Genomic DNA, 15,790 nt, shown 5'->3' with positions numbered 1-15,790 from the left:
CCAAGCGGAGACAGCGAAACCCTTCGGCTAGCTCAGACGGGCGGTCATACTGGCCGAGACGCAGAGGCTGCGTGAGAAGACAAGCCGACATTTGGTCGCCCTTCGCGTTTCTCTTCACGTACGCGATCTGGCGGATTGCCAACTTGACGCTGGTCGTCGTCGTCTACGTGGCGTCCGAGATGACGGCCGATCGACCAGCGTTTCCCGGTCAACCTTGGCGCCTTGTTCGTTTGGAGTTGTAGGCTTGAGCCGCCACTCGACAAAAGGAGCCTCGAGTGATAGGCCGCCGCTCGTGAATATGTACTACACGCGATCACGTCCTTGCACATCTCATGCGATATAATTCTCGTTTGACGAAACCACGCGTCTTCTCGGCGCGGTACCGTGCGGCGGCGAGGTCATGTTGCTCCAGCACACGACCAACGCGATCCCGTTCAGCGACTCTGTGGTGGGCGTAGAATCACTCGGCGTATGCTACGCTCCGACGACTACTTTTTAACGTCAAAATGTACGCGATAGAGAGTAAACCTTTGGACTATTTTGGCGATAGAGCAGCAAGGTCATCGCCACGCCAGCAAGTGGACTACGTTAAAACAGTTTAAACACGTTTTACTCGATGGAGTGCAAGGTGCAACGAGCCAATCAGGTTGAAGAATGCTGGCGAGGCTGACGCTGCTGCTGGCGGCGCTGGTCGGCGCGCAGTCCGCCGACGTCCGCACGCAGCTAGGCCGCCACGTGCACGCACTCGAGCTCGTCCGCGCTCTTCCGGCGCCCGCGAAGGCCGCCAAGATCCTCTGCTGGGTCAACACCTACGAGAAGAACCATGGTCGCGCCGCGTCCATCAAAGCGACGTGGGGCCGGCGCTGCGACAAGGTCGTCTTCATGAGCAACGTCTACGACCCAGCGATCCCTACGGTCCGCGTCGTGGCGCCGCCGACGCATCTCCACCTGTGGCAGAAGCACCGGTACGTCTTTGCGCTTGGGACCTCGTCTGAGGCGCTGTAGCGATATCGTTCGCGTCCTCTGGCGCGAGTACGGAGACACGTACGACTGGATCTTCAAGTGCGACGACGACACGTACGTCCTGGTCGACAATCTTCGGCATTTCCTCGCGCCCTACGATGCGTCGAGACCCCATCTGCTCGTCTCTCTTCAAGTCATCATGCATGCCCTTGGCGCTCAAGGGATATTTAGGGCCACCGCATGACGCTGCAGTGGTGGGAGCTCCGTCGCCAATTTGAGTGGTTCCACTCTACGTCGCTGGACCGCATGGCCCCGGCGCGTCGCGCTGCGGTCGAAGACACGCTGGCGGCGACGAGAGACCAGGGCGGTTTGTACTATACGCCTGGTGGAGGCGGCTACGCCTTTAGTGCGCCGTACCTCAAGGTAGCCTCGTCCATGCATGCGGCGCCTGCTCACGCCACCGACTAGTTGCTCGTCGAGAGCTTGGACGAGCCGTACTGCCTTCCGGACGAGATCGTGCCGGACGACTGGGCCATTTCGTTTTGCATGCGGCACCACGGAATCGTGCCGGCCGACACGCGGTACGACGTCTTCTCGGTGGCAAAGATCTCATGCGGCTCTAGCGACGCTGCGGGCCGCGAGCGCTTCCACCAGTACAGTCCCGAGCGCATCTTCTTCGAACCCCACGACGAAGACGCGTTCGACCACGCAGTGTACTCGTCGATTTACCAAGAGAACAATTGGTTCTCGGACCACTTTGGCATCAGATGGCTCAACGGTACGGGCTGCGCGGCGCCCGACACGGTCTCGTTCCACTACATCGTCCCGCCCCTCATGGAGGTCGTCGAAGCTTTTTACTATCCGAACGCGACAGCTTGAAAGCACTTTCCTCTTGATCACTTCAACGGCTGCAGTGTTTTCTACACGTCATGACGGTGGCAGACGACAGACCTGCACGGATCCGAGTATCGGTGGGATACATTTCCACGCGACCGCAACCGCCACGGCTCACGCGAGCCAAGAAAGCAGTGGTTCCAGCATCTCGATCAAGGAAGTAACTTGGCAGTTGGCAGCAGCCATGGGATGGCCAGCGACTTTCGGACCAAAAGTACAGTCGACTTTTCGAAGAGACAGCTAAGATCTCGTCATCACGTGGGGGATGAAAATGGGACGTCGGCGGTGCCATCACCTAACCGCAAACACATGTTTCCCAAATACTCTGTACATGTATGTGCTCGACGGTGGACCGACGTCGTTGTTGTTGAATTGAGTCTATTGAGATATGATTGTTACTACCTGTCAACAACTATAAACTCCGAGAAGTGGTGTGGACCGACGTCGTCCCGCCTTGCATTAAGAGATGGACCGAGACCGTTTGCGTGGCCGTTGTAAACCCTTCGGATTGTTAGATAACTAAGAAATACAAACTGGTTTCGAGGAGCTTAGTCCGAAACGGCTATACTAAAACTAAAACTATACTGCTATTTAGTTGGCGACGGCGAAATTGGCCTTGAGCACAGTAATGTCGCCGTCCATGTGGGCTTGCGTCCAGCCGCCGCGGCGCTTGTAGCCGTTAAAGTCCTTCTTCTTGAAGATGTGGTCCTTCATGGTCAGCTCGCCGACAACGGACATGGTGACCGTAAACTTGGCGGGCCGGAAGACGCCGACGACGTCCTGGATGAGCGGGCCGTACGCGCCGACCATGTCGTTCGTCTCGTAGCTGGCGTAGCTGCAGTGCGACTCGGGCGTGATGTGGATCGTCGAGTACGACGGACCGTCGATCGCGTTCATGCTGTAGCCGCACGGCTCGAACGCAAAGGCGTCCATGATCGCATCCGGCGCGAGGTCGCGGATACCGCTCTTCTCGCTCATCACGGCGCCGTCCCAGCCGTTGTCGCGCTTGAAGAAGGCCGCGGCCGCGTCTTCGTGCATGTCCTGCATGAGGATGTGCAGCGTGTGCTCCTTGACGCCGGCCGACGGCTTGGCGACCGGCTCGCCGTGCTCGTGTACGTCCCACGCATACGCAAACCAGTGGTCGGCGTTGATCGGGCCGAGGATGTGGGCGGCGCCGTTCGGGAAGAAGTCGTTGAGGTAGTCGACTTCGGACGCGAACGACGTGTGCGGGAAGAGCTGGTCGTCCGGCAGCAGAAAGTTCTTGCGCGAGTAGCGCACCTTCTCGACCGCGAGGCCGAGGTCGCGCACGTACTCGGTGAGGAGCGGGAGCGCCTTGAGGAGCGTCGTCGTGCCGCACGTCTTGATGAGCATCTTGCGCGGGTACACAAAGAGCGACGATTCGGACAAGACGTACGCGTCGAGGTGCGCGTTGGAGACGTGCGAGAGGATCGTGCACTTGGCAGCGTCCAGAAGCGCGTCGATCTGGGCCCGCGACAGCGCGCGCAGACCACGCGGGTCCGCGCCGTCGCAAGCGGGCACGAGGTCGACCTCAAGGTTCTTCTCGGGGCCTTCGAAGGTGTTGGGGTAGTCCATCACGGGCTGGTCGCCGCGCGAGTCGGTGGACGACGCCGTGTCGGAGCTCACGTTGTTGGTAGAGTCGGGAATTGCTTGGTCAATGGTCTTAATGGTAGTCGATGTTAGGCAGGTTCGTCACAAGCTCCGACGTAAAAGAAGCCCGTGTAGATGATGGAAGAGTCGACTTGGTAGTTCTCGAACAACGTGACGCCGCTAGTCTTGGTGGTGCAAGGGACTTGGTCTCCGTGCATCCAAAGCTGAAGTGAGCTCAAGACGGTGTTGGATTTGTTGGGCGAAACCAAGTCGGGCGAAACACCCTCCGAGGACTCTAAGATCTTGGAACCGAATCCTCGCATCCCATCCGATCCAGGCTGCCACGACTTTGCTGAATCCCAGTCCCGTTCAATTCGGACTTTTGTCACGCTCACGCTGGTTCTATTCGGACTGGCAAGGATATAACGAGATTTCATTGGCGGATGCCAAGAGACAGCTCCTAATTAGGAAGATACGTTTCGGACGCCACATCCACGACCGCCGACTCGCGGGACCGTCGTATTTTTTTCTTTTGCATACAAGTATCAAGTATAGTTACCCAGCTGAGTCATTTTATTACCACGTGGGACGCCTGGGTTTCGGCCAGGCGGTGACTCGTCGCCTCTGTGACGTGGAACCCACGGTGCTGAAACCCAAGCCGGAGGATTTCACGCAACTTGTTTTCGCCACCGACTTGTGTCGTCGTGGGAAAGATGTGACGCGCCTCTAAGGATGTGCCAGGGTGGACAATGTGTCGTGTGTGATGTGCACATGTGTCAAACGTGCACCGCAATGATGCATCGCTGTTGGGAGCCGCGTGCGATTTTCAAAGTTGGGTGCAACGTCTACCGTCTTGCTCAGCTTGCCACGTGGGTGGAGTGGGGGGGTGGCCGTTTCACGAGGGTGCCTGGTGGGGGTGGTGGTCCACCAGTCACCAGCGACTGGCTGGGAGCCCCCGGTCCGGAGCGCGTATCCGGATAGTGCCATCATTTGCAACTTGAAGCTTTGACCATGGACGTGCTTGGCAGCGTGAAGGTGAAGCAAGTGACGCCCGTCTCCGAGAAGCAGGCCGCCAAGACGCTCGAGAAGTTCCTCGCCACGCACCACGACGAGCTCGAAGCGGACAAGCTCAACGTGCAGGAGGACGTACAGGTGCAGCTCCAGCTCATCCTCGAGCACCTCCAGAAGCAGTAGACTGCTTCGACCTTACTTTACATCATCATGACCACTCGAAATCCATCGCCCTATTATTCCACGTGCTCGTATTGCGCAAGGAGCTCTGCGGCACGAGCCAACGAGGCGTCGATCGTCGCATCGCCAGGTCGCAGCACGTCGAGCTCGGCGCGCCAGTGCCGCACGACGCTGGCCAAAGCTGTCGCTCGGTACCCGCCTGTTACCTTGGCATCAGCTTCCGATAGAAATGGCGTTGACCGTGGACCACATACCAGTGTCGAGGAAGAAGCCGGACGCGACGCAGTGGTGGAGGACGTCCGCGACGGTCACTCGCCTAGGATCGTCCAGGTCGAGGTCGGTGGCTTCACGGAGCACAATATCGACACACACCTGGCGCCATGGTATCATAGCAGCAAGCTGCAACAATTAAAACGTACCTTGAAGTCATTCCGGTAGATGAGGTCGCTGACCTTCGCCAGGAGGCCCGTCATGGCTTGCCCGAGAGCGGCGACGTCGTCAGGCGGCAAGCAGCTGCATTGGTTGAACGCGCGAACGATGCCCTCCCAGATGTACTCGCGGCCATGCTCGCCCGTCTCGAGCGCCTCCAAGCAGCGCGGCCCGAGGAGCAGCCACGAAGCGGCCAATGCCACGGGCAGCAGCGTCATGTATGGCCCGACGCGACGAAGGAGACGCACGATCGCCGCTTCGTCTTGAAGTCGCACCGCCGTATCCATGTTGGCGACAGCAGTCGCGAGCATGAAGTACCAAGTAGATACGTCAGCCTCGTCGCTGCCAGATAAGACGTCCGAGGCCGTGCTGAGGAGAGCTCGGAGGTGGACGCTCGTCGCAACACGGAGCGTCCGCACCAGCTCCGGCGACCTGCCGTACTCCTCAAGCAACTGGCGGGCGGCGCCGACGCGCTCGGGCAGCGACTTGGACACGTATGCGACGACGTTCGCCCAAAGCGATGCGACGGTCGCCATTCTGATTACACTTCGGCTCCGTGTTTATGCCAAATTGTCTTATTTTCGGCGCCCGACGTGTTGGGTGGAGCTACATGTCCCGCACGATGGACGACTCTAGCGCATCTTTGCCGCACGCAAGGCAACCGAATGCGCTATTGTCCGTGGCTCGGACGCGCGGTCGTGTGCTGTAACCCTCCAAGGCTTCTTGGATTCGGCACATGCGCCGAATTTAGGTCGACCGACTGCGTAAATGGTGTATATAACAGTAATTTATACGTGCGACATCTAGCCTTGAGACGAAACGCAGCACCTCGAAAGAATGACGGCGCACACTATTTAGACCGTATCAATATGTGTTGCCAAAAGACAGAAAAGGTCAGCCCTGGCCAAAAACGGGTGCCAACGTATGCAAAGCGTTGAAGGACCGGTTGAAGTTGGACGGGGCGTCAGCACGAGACGAGCGATGACCAAGATGATCGTCCTCATGTGGCAACGGCGCAAAGCTTGCCGAGTGAAATAAGAATCAGGATCCTGGGCAACGTGACTTGGAATACGGTATATGCAAAAGTACCAATGCTTCCTGTAAAACACTAGTTATGTGGTCAATTCGTGTATTGATAATAGTCGAATTTACAAGTAGATCTCTACTCACTTGCTAGCTCAACCTACGACTAGCTAGAAAGGTTATCCTGGTAGGAACGTTAGTGGTAGTACAGAGCCCAACGCGTTGATAAAGAAAGCTTCAAGCGAAGTCTCATGACGTGGGCAGTCGGCGATTATGCTCCAGGGCCACGCACAGATCTCATTTGATACTGGCGCCACTGACCGAAGCGTGTTGTCCTCTGCGGAATCCATATCTTGGCAACCGTGCCACGTACACTATATCGGTGCCGTTCCGAGGTCCCTCTTTTTGGCAGTAAGATCCGGAAAGGGCAACTTGGTTTTCAGCCACATCGGCTGCGATCGACCACTTTCGAATTTGCGGCTTTCGACACACAAGGATGGTCCGCTTCCTCGGTAGCATCGGCAGCATCGTCGCCGACGGCGCTTTGCCCAAGCTCATTCTTATCGGTACGAAGGAGACGCCGGGCGTCGAGCTCGGTGGGCGCATCCTCGAGCAGCTCTTGCACACGGTCAGCAAGGCCCACGAGCCCAAGAGTGCTAAGGCCAGCGTCCCCGCGTCGACCTTGAAGATTCTCCAGCACGCGATCTCGCAGCTCACGCCCAACACGGACACGCCCGTGTCGTCGCATCTCTACTTGCCGCTCGGTGACCACGTTGTGAGCTGCGTCGTCGCGCAGCTGCCGACGGCCGTCTCGCGCCACAACTCGCTCGCTCGCCCGCACTCGATCAGCTCCATCGTCAAGGGCAACGTCTCGGACAAGTCGGAGACGCTTGTCGGTCTTGCCTTGCCGCAGCACTCGCAGACGCTTATGGCTGCTGGTGTCGCTGTCGCCAAGGGCGTGTCGCACTACAGCCACAAGTCGGCGTCGCTCTCCGGCGTCATCGTCGAGGGTGTGGCGGAGACGCCCGTCAAGGCCGACCGCGTCCACGTCGTCTTCAACGACGGCCTCGAGGACGAAGAAGTGTCGTTTTTGAACGCGACCGCCGACGGTGTCCACCTCGCCCAGCGCCTCGTCGATGCGCCGCCGAACGAGCTCCACACGGATGCGTACATTGCCGAAGCCCAGGCCGTCGCCGCGCGCACGAACGCCGAGGTCACCATCATCCGCGGCGAAGAGCTCCGTGAGCGTGGTTTTGGCGGCATCTACGGCGTCGGCCAGGCCGCGCTCCACCCGCCGGCCCTCGTCGTGCTCAGCCACTACCCGACCGAAGAGTCCAAGGATGCCAAGAGTGTCGCGCTCGTCGGCAAGGGCATCGTGTACGACACGGGTGGTCTCTCGCTCAAGATCTCGGGCTCCATGGTTGGCATGAAGCGCGACATGGGCGGCTCGGCGGCGCTCCTTGGTGCCTTTGAAGCTGCCGTCACCTCGGGCAACGCGGGTATCAAGCACCCGCTGCACCTCGTGCTCTGCCTCGCTGAAAACTCGGTGGGCCCGAACGCGACGCGCCCCGATGACGTCCACACCATGTACTCGGGCAAGACGGTCGAGATCAACAACACGGACGCCGAAGGTCGCTTGGTCCTCGGCGACGGTGTCGCGTACGCGGTCAAGCACCTCAACCCGGAGGTCGTCTTGGACATGGCGACGCTCACGGGCGCGCAGGGTATCGCGACGGGCAACCGCGTCGGTGCCATCGTGACCAACAGCGACGAGCTCGAGGCGATTGCTGTCCGCGCCGGCAAGGCGTCGGGCGACCTCTGCCACTCGATGCCGTACGTGCCCGAGTTTTCCGTGGCGAGTTCAAGAGCGCGGTCGCCGACATGAAGAACTCGGTCAAGAACCGTGCCAACGCGCAAGTGAGCTGCGCCGGTCAGTTCATCGCCAACCACCTCGGCGCGTACGAGACGAACGGCAAGTGGATCCACGTCGACATGGCGTACCCCGTGAGCACGGACGACGAGCGCGCGACGGGCTACGGCGTCGGCCTCGTCCAGGCCATCCTCCAGCAGCTCAACCAGTAAACTCTCGACCATTTTCTGCTAATAGTATGTACCTCTACGTGTTGATCATCTTGGCAGTCTCTCTCTTCCAGCAACGTCGTGCTCGAAATGCCTGGCCATGGGCAACGAAGGATCATGGGGTAGCCAGAAGGTGCACGGCCGCGCCCCTCAGTGTCGACGGCGCCGATCCCTATCTCACACCATTTCCGTGTGATCACCGTGGCACCGAGTTTGGATTCGGCATATGACCCATGTTGTATTCGGCATACGATGCCGAATTTAGTCGTTGGAACAGCCCCATTCTCCCAGCCAATTATACCTGACAGCCCAATATTCAAGCATGAAGACGAAGGCCAAGGTCAACAAGAAGAGCAAGCTCGTCGTGACCTTTGACGCAGACAAGCGCAAGTCCGTGGCATCTGCCGTCGCTTCGCCTGCTCATGCGATATGCGTGTAGAGACTACCTCACGGGCTTCTCGAAGCGCAAGCAGGAGCGCCGGCGCTTCGGCCATGACATGGAAGCCTTCAAGAAGCAAAAGATCCTCATCGAGCAGCGCAAGATTGTGCGAGATCCATGCCAAGGAGCATATGGGCTCATGCATCTTTGAATAGCGCAAGGCCGAGCAGAAGAAGCTCATGGAGAGCATCCCGGAAGTCGCTGATGTCAAGCACGTCGCCGAGGACGACGACAAGGCGGTCGTCAACTTCGACGACGCCCACACACAAGGTACAGTCCGTTGCGAGTCCATGGTCGTCTCATAAAAAGTAGACAAGTTCGGCAACGTCGTGACGGTCACGACGACCGTCGGTGAGCTCAAGAGCGACTCGGAGGACGAGCTCAGCGACGAGGTGCACGCATCATGATGCATTAGGGCCAATACCAATGCACAATAGGAGCAAGAGCAGCTGCTGGCGCACCTCGCCAAGAAGAAGGAACGTGCGAACCGCGACAAGCAAATGACGCTCTTCCAGCGGATACAGCAGAAGCGCAAGGGCATTGCGCTCCCGTCGAAGCGGTCCAAGATGAAGGCCGCCCGCGAGAACGCGGCGCGCAACAAGGGCAAGGGCGCCAAGGTCGTCGTTTCCAAGAAGGGCGGGAAGGCCGCCGCCGAAGAAGAGGCGCCCAAGGAGCGCAAGAAGGGTCCGCAAAAGGGCAAGCGCGGCCGCAAGTAAGCCTGTATACGACACCTCCTTTGCCATGTCTGTATCGTTCAACATCCGAATATTGCTCGAGTCCACCGCGGGCGATGACGTTGGGCGTTGAATCCATCGATGCCGGAGCGAGCATATCAATATTGGCATCGTTATTCGAGCGCTCTTCTGTCACTTGCAGCCGGGGCAGTTGTGGAGCGAGTCGTGGATGTACAAGTCGCAGTCGTTGCAAAAGACATGCGTGCACGTCGGGCACTCGTAGCCCAGGTTCTGAAGCGCCCCGAGACACCCAAAGCACTTGCGCGTGCGGAGCTCGTCCGCCGAGCGCTTCTCGTAGTTGGCGATCGGAAACAAGTGGTGGTACGACCGCGCGAGGTGCGGCGACGAGACCTACGCCGTATGACTTGATGGAGACGTGCGAGCGCATACCAGTGGCAGGTTGCACACGGCGCAGACCGTCGGGAGCTCGCAGCTCTTGGATTTGCAGCGAGGGCAGAGGTACCCTGTGGTCGTAAACACTTGGTGGCAGACGCACAGCGAGAGCGCACCGCTGCGTCGTTGCGGGAATCCCATCTACGAGCGAGCTCTGTCAATTATGTGCACCTAGCATCGTCGCCCACCTCGACGAGCGTCGCGAATTTGGTCGCGGCCGTGGCGAGGCTCGGGCTCGGGATCGTAAAGGCCGAGATGAGATCTTTAAAGTGGTTGGGGTCCATCGCGACCGAGTACGTCCCTTGCGTGTCCTAACGCGTCGTTGGACTCGATCTTCGCGAGGACACAAAGAGTACCTTGGCAATGCGGCGCAGGAGGTGCATCTCGGCGCCGATACTCACAAAGGAGCACCGGATCGAGTCTTTCTGAAGGGCCGTGATCGTAGCAAAGATGTCACCGGGGTCCGTCGTTGTGAGGCTGCCGTACACGACGACGATCTCTTTCGAGCCGTACGATGGCACCGTCTTGAGCGCCGACTTGGCCATCTCGAGCGCGTTCTGGAGGCTCGGTTCACCGTGCACCGTGATCGTGCGCTTGAGGATGTCGATGTGGTGTCCCGGGTTGCCCGACAAATCGCTAAGCTTTTCTGCCACGGAACTCTTGATACCAATCAAGCCCAGCTACGCGTCAGGTAGTAAAGGCAAGACGACGAGGGTTATTAGGTACCTGGGAGATGGGGTTCTGGTCAAAGTAGTCGGCGACGAAGCGTTGCACCTCTTCCGTGACAACAGCGCAGCGATGCGGCTTCCAGTCCTTCTGGCTCATGCCCTTGGAAAGGTCGATGATGACGTAGACGTAGCGGATGAGGCCTATGTCGATCCGAGATGCGTGAGCTGCCATGGTCCGCTCGGGGTATGCATACCCTTGCGCACGCGCTGCAGCATCTCTTGGCGGCGCAAGCGCGACTTGTCGCCAGATGACGTCATGAAGGCGCCGAGCTTGAGCGCACCGCTTTCGTCCTCTTCAATTCCGTCCCACGATCTTTCGAACGAGCCTTCCCAGGCGTAGCCCTTGCCTTGATCTACATGCAACATGCCATGTAAGCCATATGAGCTGACCATGCCAAGGCCATGGCCCAAGCTCCATTAGATGCCATCGGGCGTCTGAAGCTGCGTTCCAGCACCTACCGTCGTCGTCCATCACGCTGCGTCGGTGTTTCCTGGCCCCAACCGAGCTATAATATCCTCCGAGAATTAATATTTCAAAGGACCATTTCTTTGCTGAAAAAGTTCAATGGTGGCTGACATCAAATGACCAGAGCTCACGACGACACCCTGCCTGCACTGCCCTGCCTGTCCTTGCGTGGATCGGACAGGGTACGAAGGAAAGATACGAATGCCTCGCTGCAGCTAATACCCCACGCGCTGCAGTGGGGTCAAGATGTAACATGCAAATGATCGGTATCGGTTTATTGCCAGAAATTCCAATCCGGTCTTGGGTGGGGGGACTCACCAAAAAGCAAGAGTGCGCATACATTTCGAAAGGTAGTCATGTTTTGACGGCCCTGGGTGGGTCTTTTGAACAACCAGATCGACCAAAACGAGGACCATGACGGAGATGTCCCGAGACGAGTTCGTCCAGGCGCTGGCGCAGGCGCTGGCCGCCAACGAGGCCGAGCAGCGCGTACCGAAGAGCGCTCATGACGTGGCGATGGACGCGTACGATGCGATGCAGTTCGACTTCCCGATGATGTCGGCCACGGACCTCCGCGTACTCGCCGAGCGCATGCACGGCCGCGACCGGTCGCAATTTCCAGTGACACGTCCGCTCTTCCTCAACGCGCTCGAGCTTGCGGCAAAGGCTGACGCAGCCATAAGCGCAGCCGCCGCTTGTGTTCTCGTGCAATGCTTTTGCATTCCGTTCCAAGACCCTTCAGGGCTCGACGCCTTCCGCTTCGAGGTTTGCAATGCTTTGCCGATGCTAGCTCATGTGTTGGCCGTAGTCACTTGCTTCCGAGGACGCCAAGCTACTTTACATGTGTTACCACACGACGTACTCGCCCCTCTCGGCCCTGACGCATGACGACTGGAACTACTACCAAGTCACCGACGCTTGCTGCTCGATTGCGGCTTCGCTGCTGCACCGGCCTCGCACAAGCGACGAATCGTTGCTGCTACAGATGGAGTGGCTGCGTTACCTCTACATCCTCCGCGACCGCATGCTCCAGCACCCACAAACATGCCCGGCGATCTTGCAGCGGCTCGCGACGCTCTTCTCGACGCCCGAGCATGTGGCCAAGATGGAAGAAGTGTCGTCTCTCTCGTTTCTTCGGCTGCTTCTCGAGCTCACATCGTCCAAGGTACTTTTTCCATCGGTAAATGACGTGATACGGAACGATATAGGACATTTCGGCGTCCGTCGTGGCCTCGTCAGCGATTCTCTCGATCCTCAAGCCGCTCGTGCCCATGGTGCGATGCGACGTTCTTAGTGGCATAGACTCATCAACCTTAGATCGAGCGACACATCACTTTTGATGGTGCTGCCATGGACGACCGCGCCGACAGTATCATTGTCATTTCGCAGCTCCTCCTCTGGAGCGTGCAGAAGCAGCCGACGACGTGGGTACCCCTTCTTTTTGACGCGGGCATTTTGCGGGCGTGTTTGCGCGTTGTGGCGACCGACCCCGAGGGTAAGGCGATGAAAGCTGCACTTCGCGTCCTCGTGCTTTGTGGGCTCGTGAATGCCAGCTTTGGTTCGTACGTGCACGCAGTGCCCAGCATGGTGAAATGGAGCGCCGACGACCGCTTCCAAACGCTGTATCCAGCGGAACATGTGCTCTGGACGCTTTCGCAGCTCCTGAGCGGCAGCACGAACGACGCAATGCGCTTCTTTGAGCTGCTGCCCGGTCTTTTCCCATCCATGTGCGACTCGTTCTTGGATGCCCAGTGCGCGGTACGACCACTGCATGTCTATAAACTCTGATGCGATCGCACCTAGCTTCACGACGCTGTCTTTGCGCTGGAGACACTCGCGACGCTCGTGCAGTCGCACACCCAACCTCGGTATGCGTCGTGGCACGCCAAGGACAATTTGGCACCGGTCCTCGCGCGCCTAATCCCCGAGATCAACCTCCGTTTCGCGTACCCCGTACGGCACGACAAGGTCGAAGATGGCCCTGAGGGCGACTCGGCTGGTGGTAGCAGCAATGCGCGCGTCCAGCTCATGAACCGATTGCGTCAGGCCATCAAGCGGGCCATGACCGGCAACGCCATCCGGGCCAGTGCCAAACTTGACTAGGATAGAACGCAAACAAGAAGCCAAATTACCCGTGAAACGAACAAACGAATTCGACGGCTGCCTCGAGCATCGTCGTGTAGTAGCCGATTTCGCCGATCATGATGGACGAGATCGTCGTCTCGCTCAAGACGCGTCGGGTGAGGGGGAGCTCTGTGAGAGAGCTTTGGCACAGTACGTATATGAAGATGGGAAGGAAGTCGTCGGCCGCGAGGTGCTCGGTGTTGACGCTCGCGTGCTCGGCATGATATACAGTGTAAATACTCTTGGCAGCCTCGACAAGCGCAAGGCCCTTCTCCGACGGCAACACGTGGATATCGAGGGCATTGAGTTTGTCAATGCACGCAGCCCAGTTGCTCTGAGACCTACGATGGTCGACCATGGAGACACGAGTGCAGTAGACAATTACGTACATGTGAGCCGGTCGGATGTCGAAGAACGACTGAGGTTTTTCAGCGAGCCAGCGCCGACGGTCCTCAAACTCTTCGAGCGCAGCATTTCCGCCCGTGAACGAAAGTCGGAGCATCGAGTACAGAAGATCCTACACTGTCCATGAGTCTGCTGCTGCGTCTACGACGCCAAACTTGAAGTGGTAAAAATGTGGCTCGTTCAATGCAGCGCTAAGGGAGAAAAGTGCATGGATTCTTGAATCCAGAACATGTATATACCAAGGACGATTCGCGCGCGCTGTAGTAGACGCCTTCAATCGCATTGTCTTCTTTTCCCTGGCGCTTCATGTGCTCGCAAAACCGGTCAAGAACCTGTTTACATCACCGTGAGAGACGATATACGCTATTCATCTGTGTACCTCGGCCAGCGTGCGCTCGACAAACATGCGATACGACTTGAGTGCTCGCACAACTTTTGCTCGACGGCCTCAGTCTTGCTCGTGGTTTCGAAATGAAATTTATACTTTTTGACAAAATGCGACTACCAAGCGTTGCGTGACCTCGCTGCAGGAGGGTAAAGGACGTACGGTCGCGTCCCGATAGAGACCCACGATGGCGTCGTACAAAGCGTGCACGTCATCGTCCTGGGCACCACCCATTGATGCCACAACGGATGTTGTACTCAGCGATCGTCGGCGCTACTCGAAGGTGTAGGGTAACAAGCATCGCGTTTGGAACGCACCATGACGTCACTGCGTCTGTCGTCGGCGGCTTGGTCGTCGAGCGCACTGTACGAGTCGCGACACAAGATTGCATCTTCGATTGCGTAGATCCACGCTTCGCGATCGCGTTCGGACGCTGCTTGAAGCAAGAGCGAGTACGCGCCGGCGTCGATCGCGAAGCAAAAGGCGCGGCCGGCCGCTGGCTCATCGGCGTAGTGGACCTACAGATACAGTACAGAGCACTTGGTGATGGGCGAGCACTCAACCGTCGTGTCTTTGTGGAATAGGAGGACCTCGCCTTTGAGTTTCGGGGTCTTGACTTTGCTGACGTCGTCCGTGTAGTACTGCAAGACAGAGCCGTCGAGGACGAAGAACCGGTGCTTCCAGCTCTTGCGTCGGTGCCCGAGCTTGTGGAGCCAACCACACTTGCGCTCCAGAGGCGCACCGTCTAGTACTCTGTGTGAAATCGTCGGTACGCAAGACGTCATTGTCGTACCCATGCCGCATGGCTGCAGCATCGACGGTGAGTGCAGCGGCACGAAGAGACGCCGGCGCACCCACTTGCGTCGCCTGCAAAACGTCGTCTTGCGGTGGTAGCCAGAACAAGCCGTCGACTCGAGTCGTAGGTGGCTAAAGCTTGTCGAGTAGCGCCATCCTAACGCGTCCAGAGTTGACACCCATGCAGAAGGTTCGTAGTACTACCATCGTTGTCAGCGTTTACATGGATCTGCCAGGGCGTGATCCACTCCCAGCGTCCGCAACCCTCGTCGCTGACATCCGACGGCAGTGCGATCGTCGGGAAGACCGGAAACTGCGCTTCGTAAAGCGCTGTCGCATACTTCTTTGGGTCGAGCGGCAAAAGGCAGCCCTTGGATCCTACGCAGCAGCAGCAAGCATGCATCTGCACAGTGGAGGTGGGCAGTCGACGTACCCCAGCCCAGCACCAGCTGGTACCGCTGGTGCTCGAAGACGACTTCGTCGATGCTCGAACAGTTCGGCTCATCGATCGTGTCGTGGGACTCGACGGACTTCCAGCTACTGCTGCGAAGAGTCTCGATGGGCTTGGGCTCGATCGGCGCCGTCGCTTGCAGCGAGAGGTCCGAGTGCGACCGAGCGACGACCTGCAGCCAGTACGACGAGTTGCGCGCGCTCATCGAGTACTTCTTCCGGCGCTCCTCGACCGTGAGCTCGTAGAACTTGGCGGCGCCGATGCTCTCCATGCTCTTGGACGACGTCATGGCGCAACGCGTCCCCTCTGACCGGTGCTCGTCCATCTTGCGCAGCGCTTCCATCTTCCGCGGCTCCTTGGCTCCATGAGGCAGCGCTTCTTCCGTCGACGGCTGCTCCTCAGCCGTCGCTGGGGTCGCGTCCATCGTCGTCGGGTGGAGGTATCTTTCTTCGGTATATTAATATTATTTGAAACCTTGTGTTTGTATGGTCACGATCAAGATATTTTCTGATGTTAAACAAAACATATAAATAGTGTGATAAAAGATAGAAATAGTCTTAGTACAGCACTTGCCTAAATAGTATAAGGGCGATATCACAAGCTGCCACGTCATCGTGCATTTATTGTATGCTCTATCGTAACAAGGCTGACGCCTTGTTGGATCGGCTCTAGTACCAAGGAAC

At 58.2% G+C, this 15,790-nt stretch overlaps 9 protein-coding genes across 9 annotated transcripts; 5 read left to right on the top strand and 4 right to left on the bottom strand.

The window, feature by feature from the left end:
* The first annotated feature begins 627 nt into the window (after positions 1–627).
* Positions 628–1,858, top strand: SPRG_09136 (hypothetical protein). The gene is made up of 5 exons (XM_012348574.1): positions 628–965; positions 1,006–1,144; positions 1,195–1,386; positions 1,432–1,544; positions 1,587–1,858. The coding sequence occupies exons 1-5, from the start codon at positions 655–657 to the stop codon at positions 1,840–1,842; spliced, it is 1,011 nt and encodes a 336-aa protein (XP_012203964.1). The 5' UTR covers positions 628–654; the 3' UTR covers positions 1,843–1,858.
* Positions 1,859–2,448: 590 nt separating this feature from the next.
* On the bottom strand, positions 2,449–3,683 carry SPRG_09135 (adenosylmethionine decarboxylase; the record flags this gene model as incomplete). Its single annotated transcript, XM_012348573.1, has 2 exons — positions 2,449–3,537; positions 3,582–3,683. 2 exons carry the CDS (start codon positions 3,681–3,683, stop codon positions 2,449–2,451), a joined length of 1,191 nt encoding a protein of 396 aa, XP_012203963.1.
* Positions 3,684–4,476: 793 nt separating this feature from the next.
* Positions 4,477–4,659, top strand: SPRG_09134 (hypothetical protein; the record flags this gene model as incomplete). Its single annotated transcript, XM_012348572.1, has 2 exons — positions 4,477–4,599; positions 4,624–4,659. 2 exons carry the CDS (start codon positions 4,477–4,479, stop codon positions 4,657–4,659), a joined length of 159 nt encoding a protein of 52 aa, XP_012203962.1.
* Positions 4,636–5,642, bottom strand: SPRG_09133 (hypothetical protein). Its single transcript, XM_012348571.1, has 3 exons — positions 5,076–5,642; positions 4,911–5,028; positions 4,636–4,855 (listed from the first exon to the last, which is right to left on the bottom strand). The coding sequence occupies exons 1-3, from the start codon at positions 5,619–5,621 to the stop codon at positions 4,713–4,715; spliced, it is 807 nt and encodes a 268-aa protein (XP_012203961.1). The 5' UTR covers positions 5,622–5,642; the 3' UTR covers positions 4,636–4,712.
* Positions 5,643–6,604: 962 nt separating this feature from the next.
* On the top strand, positions 6,605–8,190 carry SPRG_09132 (hypothetical protein; the record flags this gene model as incomplete). The annotated part of the gene is made up of 2 exons (XM_012348570.1): positions 6,605–7,941; positions 7,977–8,190. The coding sequence occupies 2 exons, from the start codon at positions 6,605–6,607 to the stop codon at positions 8,188–8,190; spliced, it is 1,551 nt and encodes a 516-aa protein (XP_012203960.1).
* A 319-nt stretch (positions 8,191–8,509) lies between these two features.
* SPRG_09131 (hypothetical protein) lies at positions 8,510–9,403 on the top strand (the record flags this gene model as incomplete). Its single annotated transcript, XM_012348569.1, has 5 exons — positions 8,510–8,577; positions 8,627–8,732; positions 8,782–8,896; positions 8,939–9,018; positions 9,064–9,403. 5 exons carry the CDS (start codon positions 8,510–8,512, stop codon positions 9,340–9,342), a joined length of 648 nt encoding a protein of 215 aa, XP_012203959.1. The 3' UTR covers positions 9,343–9,403.
* A 40-nt stretch (positions 9,404–9,443) lies between these two features.
* SPRG_09130 (hypothetical protein) lies at positions 9,444–10,975 on the bottom strand. The gene is made up of 7 exons (XM_012348568.1): positions 10,941–10,975; positions 10,676–10,834; positions 10,480–10,622; positions 10,110–10,433; positions 9,942–10,064; positions 9,751–9,894; positions 9,444–9,711 (listed from the first exon to the last, which is right to left on the bottom strand). The coding sequence occupies exons 1-7, from the start codon at positions 10,951–10,953 to the stop codon at positions 9,493–9,495; spliced, it is 1,125 nt and encodes a 374-aa protein (XP_012203958.1). The 5' UTR covers positions 10,954–10,975; the 3' UTR covers positions 9,444–9,492.
* A 365-nt stretch (positions 10,976–11,340) lies between these two features.
* On the top strand, positions 11,341–13,092 carry SPRG_09129 (hypothetical protein). The gene is made up of 5 exons (XM_012348567.1): positions 11,341–11,712; positions 11,756–12,112; positions 12,156–12,221; positions 12,265–12,705; positions 12,751–13,092. The coding sequence occupies exons 1-5, from the start codon at positions 11,362–11,364 to the stop codon at positions 13,048–13,050; spliced, it is 1,515 nt and encodes a 504-aa protein (XP_012203957.1). The 5' UTR covers positions 11,341–11,361; the 3' UTR covers positions 13,051–13,092.
* Positions 13,076–15,531, bottom strand: SPRG_09128 (hypothetical protein; the record flags this gene model as incomplete). The annotated part of the gene is made up of 10 exons (XM_012348566.1): positions 13,076–13,412; positions 13,461–13,588; positions 13,716–13,808; positions 13,856–13,891; positions 14,024–14,134; positions 14,179–14,379; positions 14,425–14,606; positions 14,655–14,813; positions 14,861–15,034; positions 15,090–15,531. 10 exons carry the CDS (start codon positions 15,529–15,531, stop codon positions 13,076–13,078), a joined length of 1,863 nt encoding a protein of 620 aa, XP_012203956.1.
* Positions 15,532–15,790: the final 259 nt, after the last annotated feature.

This window comes from Saprolegnia parasitica (genome assembly GCF_000151545.1).
Source record: "Saprolegnia parasitica CBS 223.65 unplaced genomic scaffold supercont2.45, whole genome shotgun sequence".
Classification (NCBI taxonomy): domain Eukaryota; phylum Oomycota; class Saprolegniomycetes; order Saprolegniales; family Saprolegniaceae; genus Saprolegnia; species Saprolegnia parasitica.
Note: the sequence above shows the minus strand (reverse complement) of the source record. Positions and strands in the feature narration are given on the sequence as shown.

Excerpts from the sequence above, each read along its gene's own strand:
- SPRG_09136 (XM_012348574.1), top strand. The coding sequence starts at position 655 with ATGCTGGCGAGGCTGACGCTGCTGCTGGCGGCGCTGGTCGGCGCGCAG. Across the intron at positions 1,387-1,431 it reads TTAGTGCGCCGTACCTCAAG|TTGCTCGTCGAGAGCTTGGA; the intron begins GTAGCCTCGTCC and ends GCCACCGACTAG. Across the intron at positions 1,545-1,586 it reads ATCGTGCCGGCCGACACGCG|CGACGCTGCGGGCCGCGAGC; the intron begins GTACGACGTCTT and ends ATGCGGCTCTAG.
- SPRG_09133 (XM_012348571.1), bottom strand. The coding sequence starts at position 5,621 with ATGGCGACCGTCGCATCGCTTTGGGCGAACGTCGTCGCATACGTGTCC. Across the intron at positions 5,029-5,075 it reads TCTACCGGAATGACTTCAAG|GTGTGTGTCGATATTGTGCT; the intron begins GTACGTTTTAAT and ends CCATGGCGCCAG. Across the intron at positions 4,856-4,910 it reads CGGCTTCTTCCTCGACACTG|GCGGGTACCGAGCGACAGCT; the intron begins GTATGTGGTCCA and ends CCAAGGTAACAG.
- SPRG_09130 (XM_012348568.1), bottom strand. Across the intron at positions 10,623-10,675 it reads GCTGCAGCGCGTGCGCAAGG|GCCTCATCCGCTACGTCTAC; the intron begins GTATGCATACCC and ends GGATCGACATAG. Across the intron at positions 10,434-10,479 it reads ACCAGAACCCCATCTCCCAG|CTGGGCTTGATTGGTATCAA; the intron begins GTACCTAATAAC and ends CCTGACGCGTAG.
- SPRG_09129 (XM_012348567.1), top strand. The coding sequence starts at position 11,362 with ATGACGGAGATGTCCCGAGACGAGTTCGTCCAGGCGCTGGCGCAGGCG. Across the intron at positions 11,713-11,755 it reads TCGACGCCTTCCGCTTCGAG|TCACTTGCTTCCGAGGACGC; the intron begins GTTTGCAATGCT and ends TGTTGGCCGTAG. Across the intron at positions 12,113-12,155 it reads TCGAGCTCACATCGTCCAAG|GACATTTCGGCGTCCGTCGT; the intron begins GTACTTTTTCCA and ends GGAACGATATAG.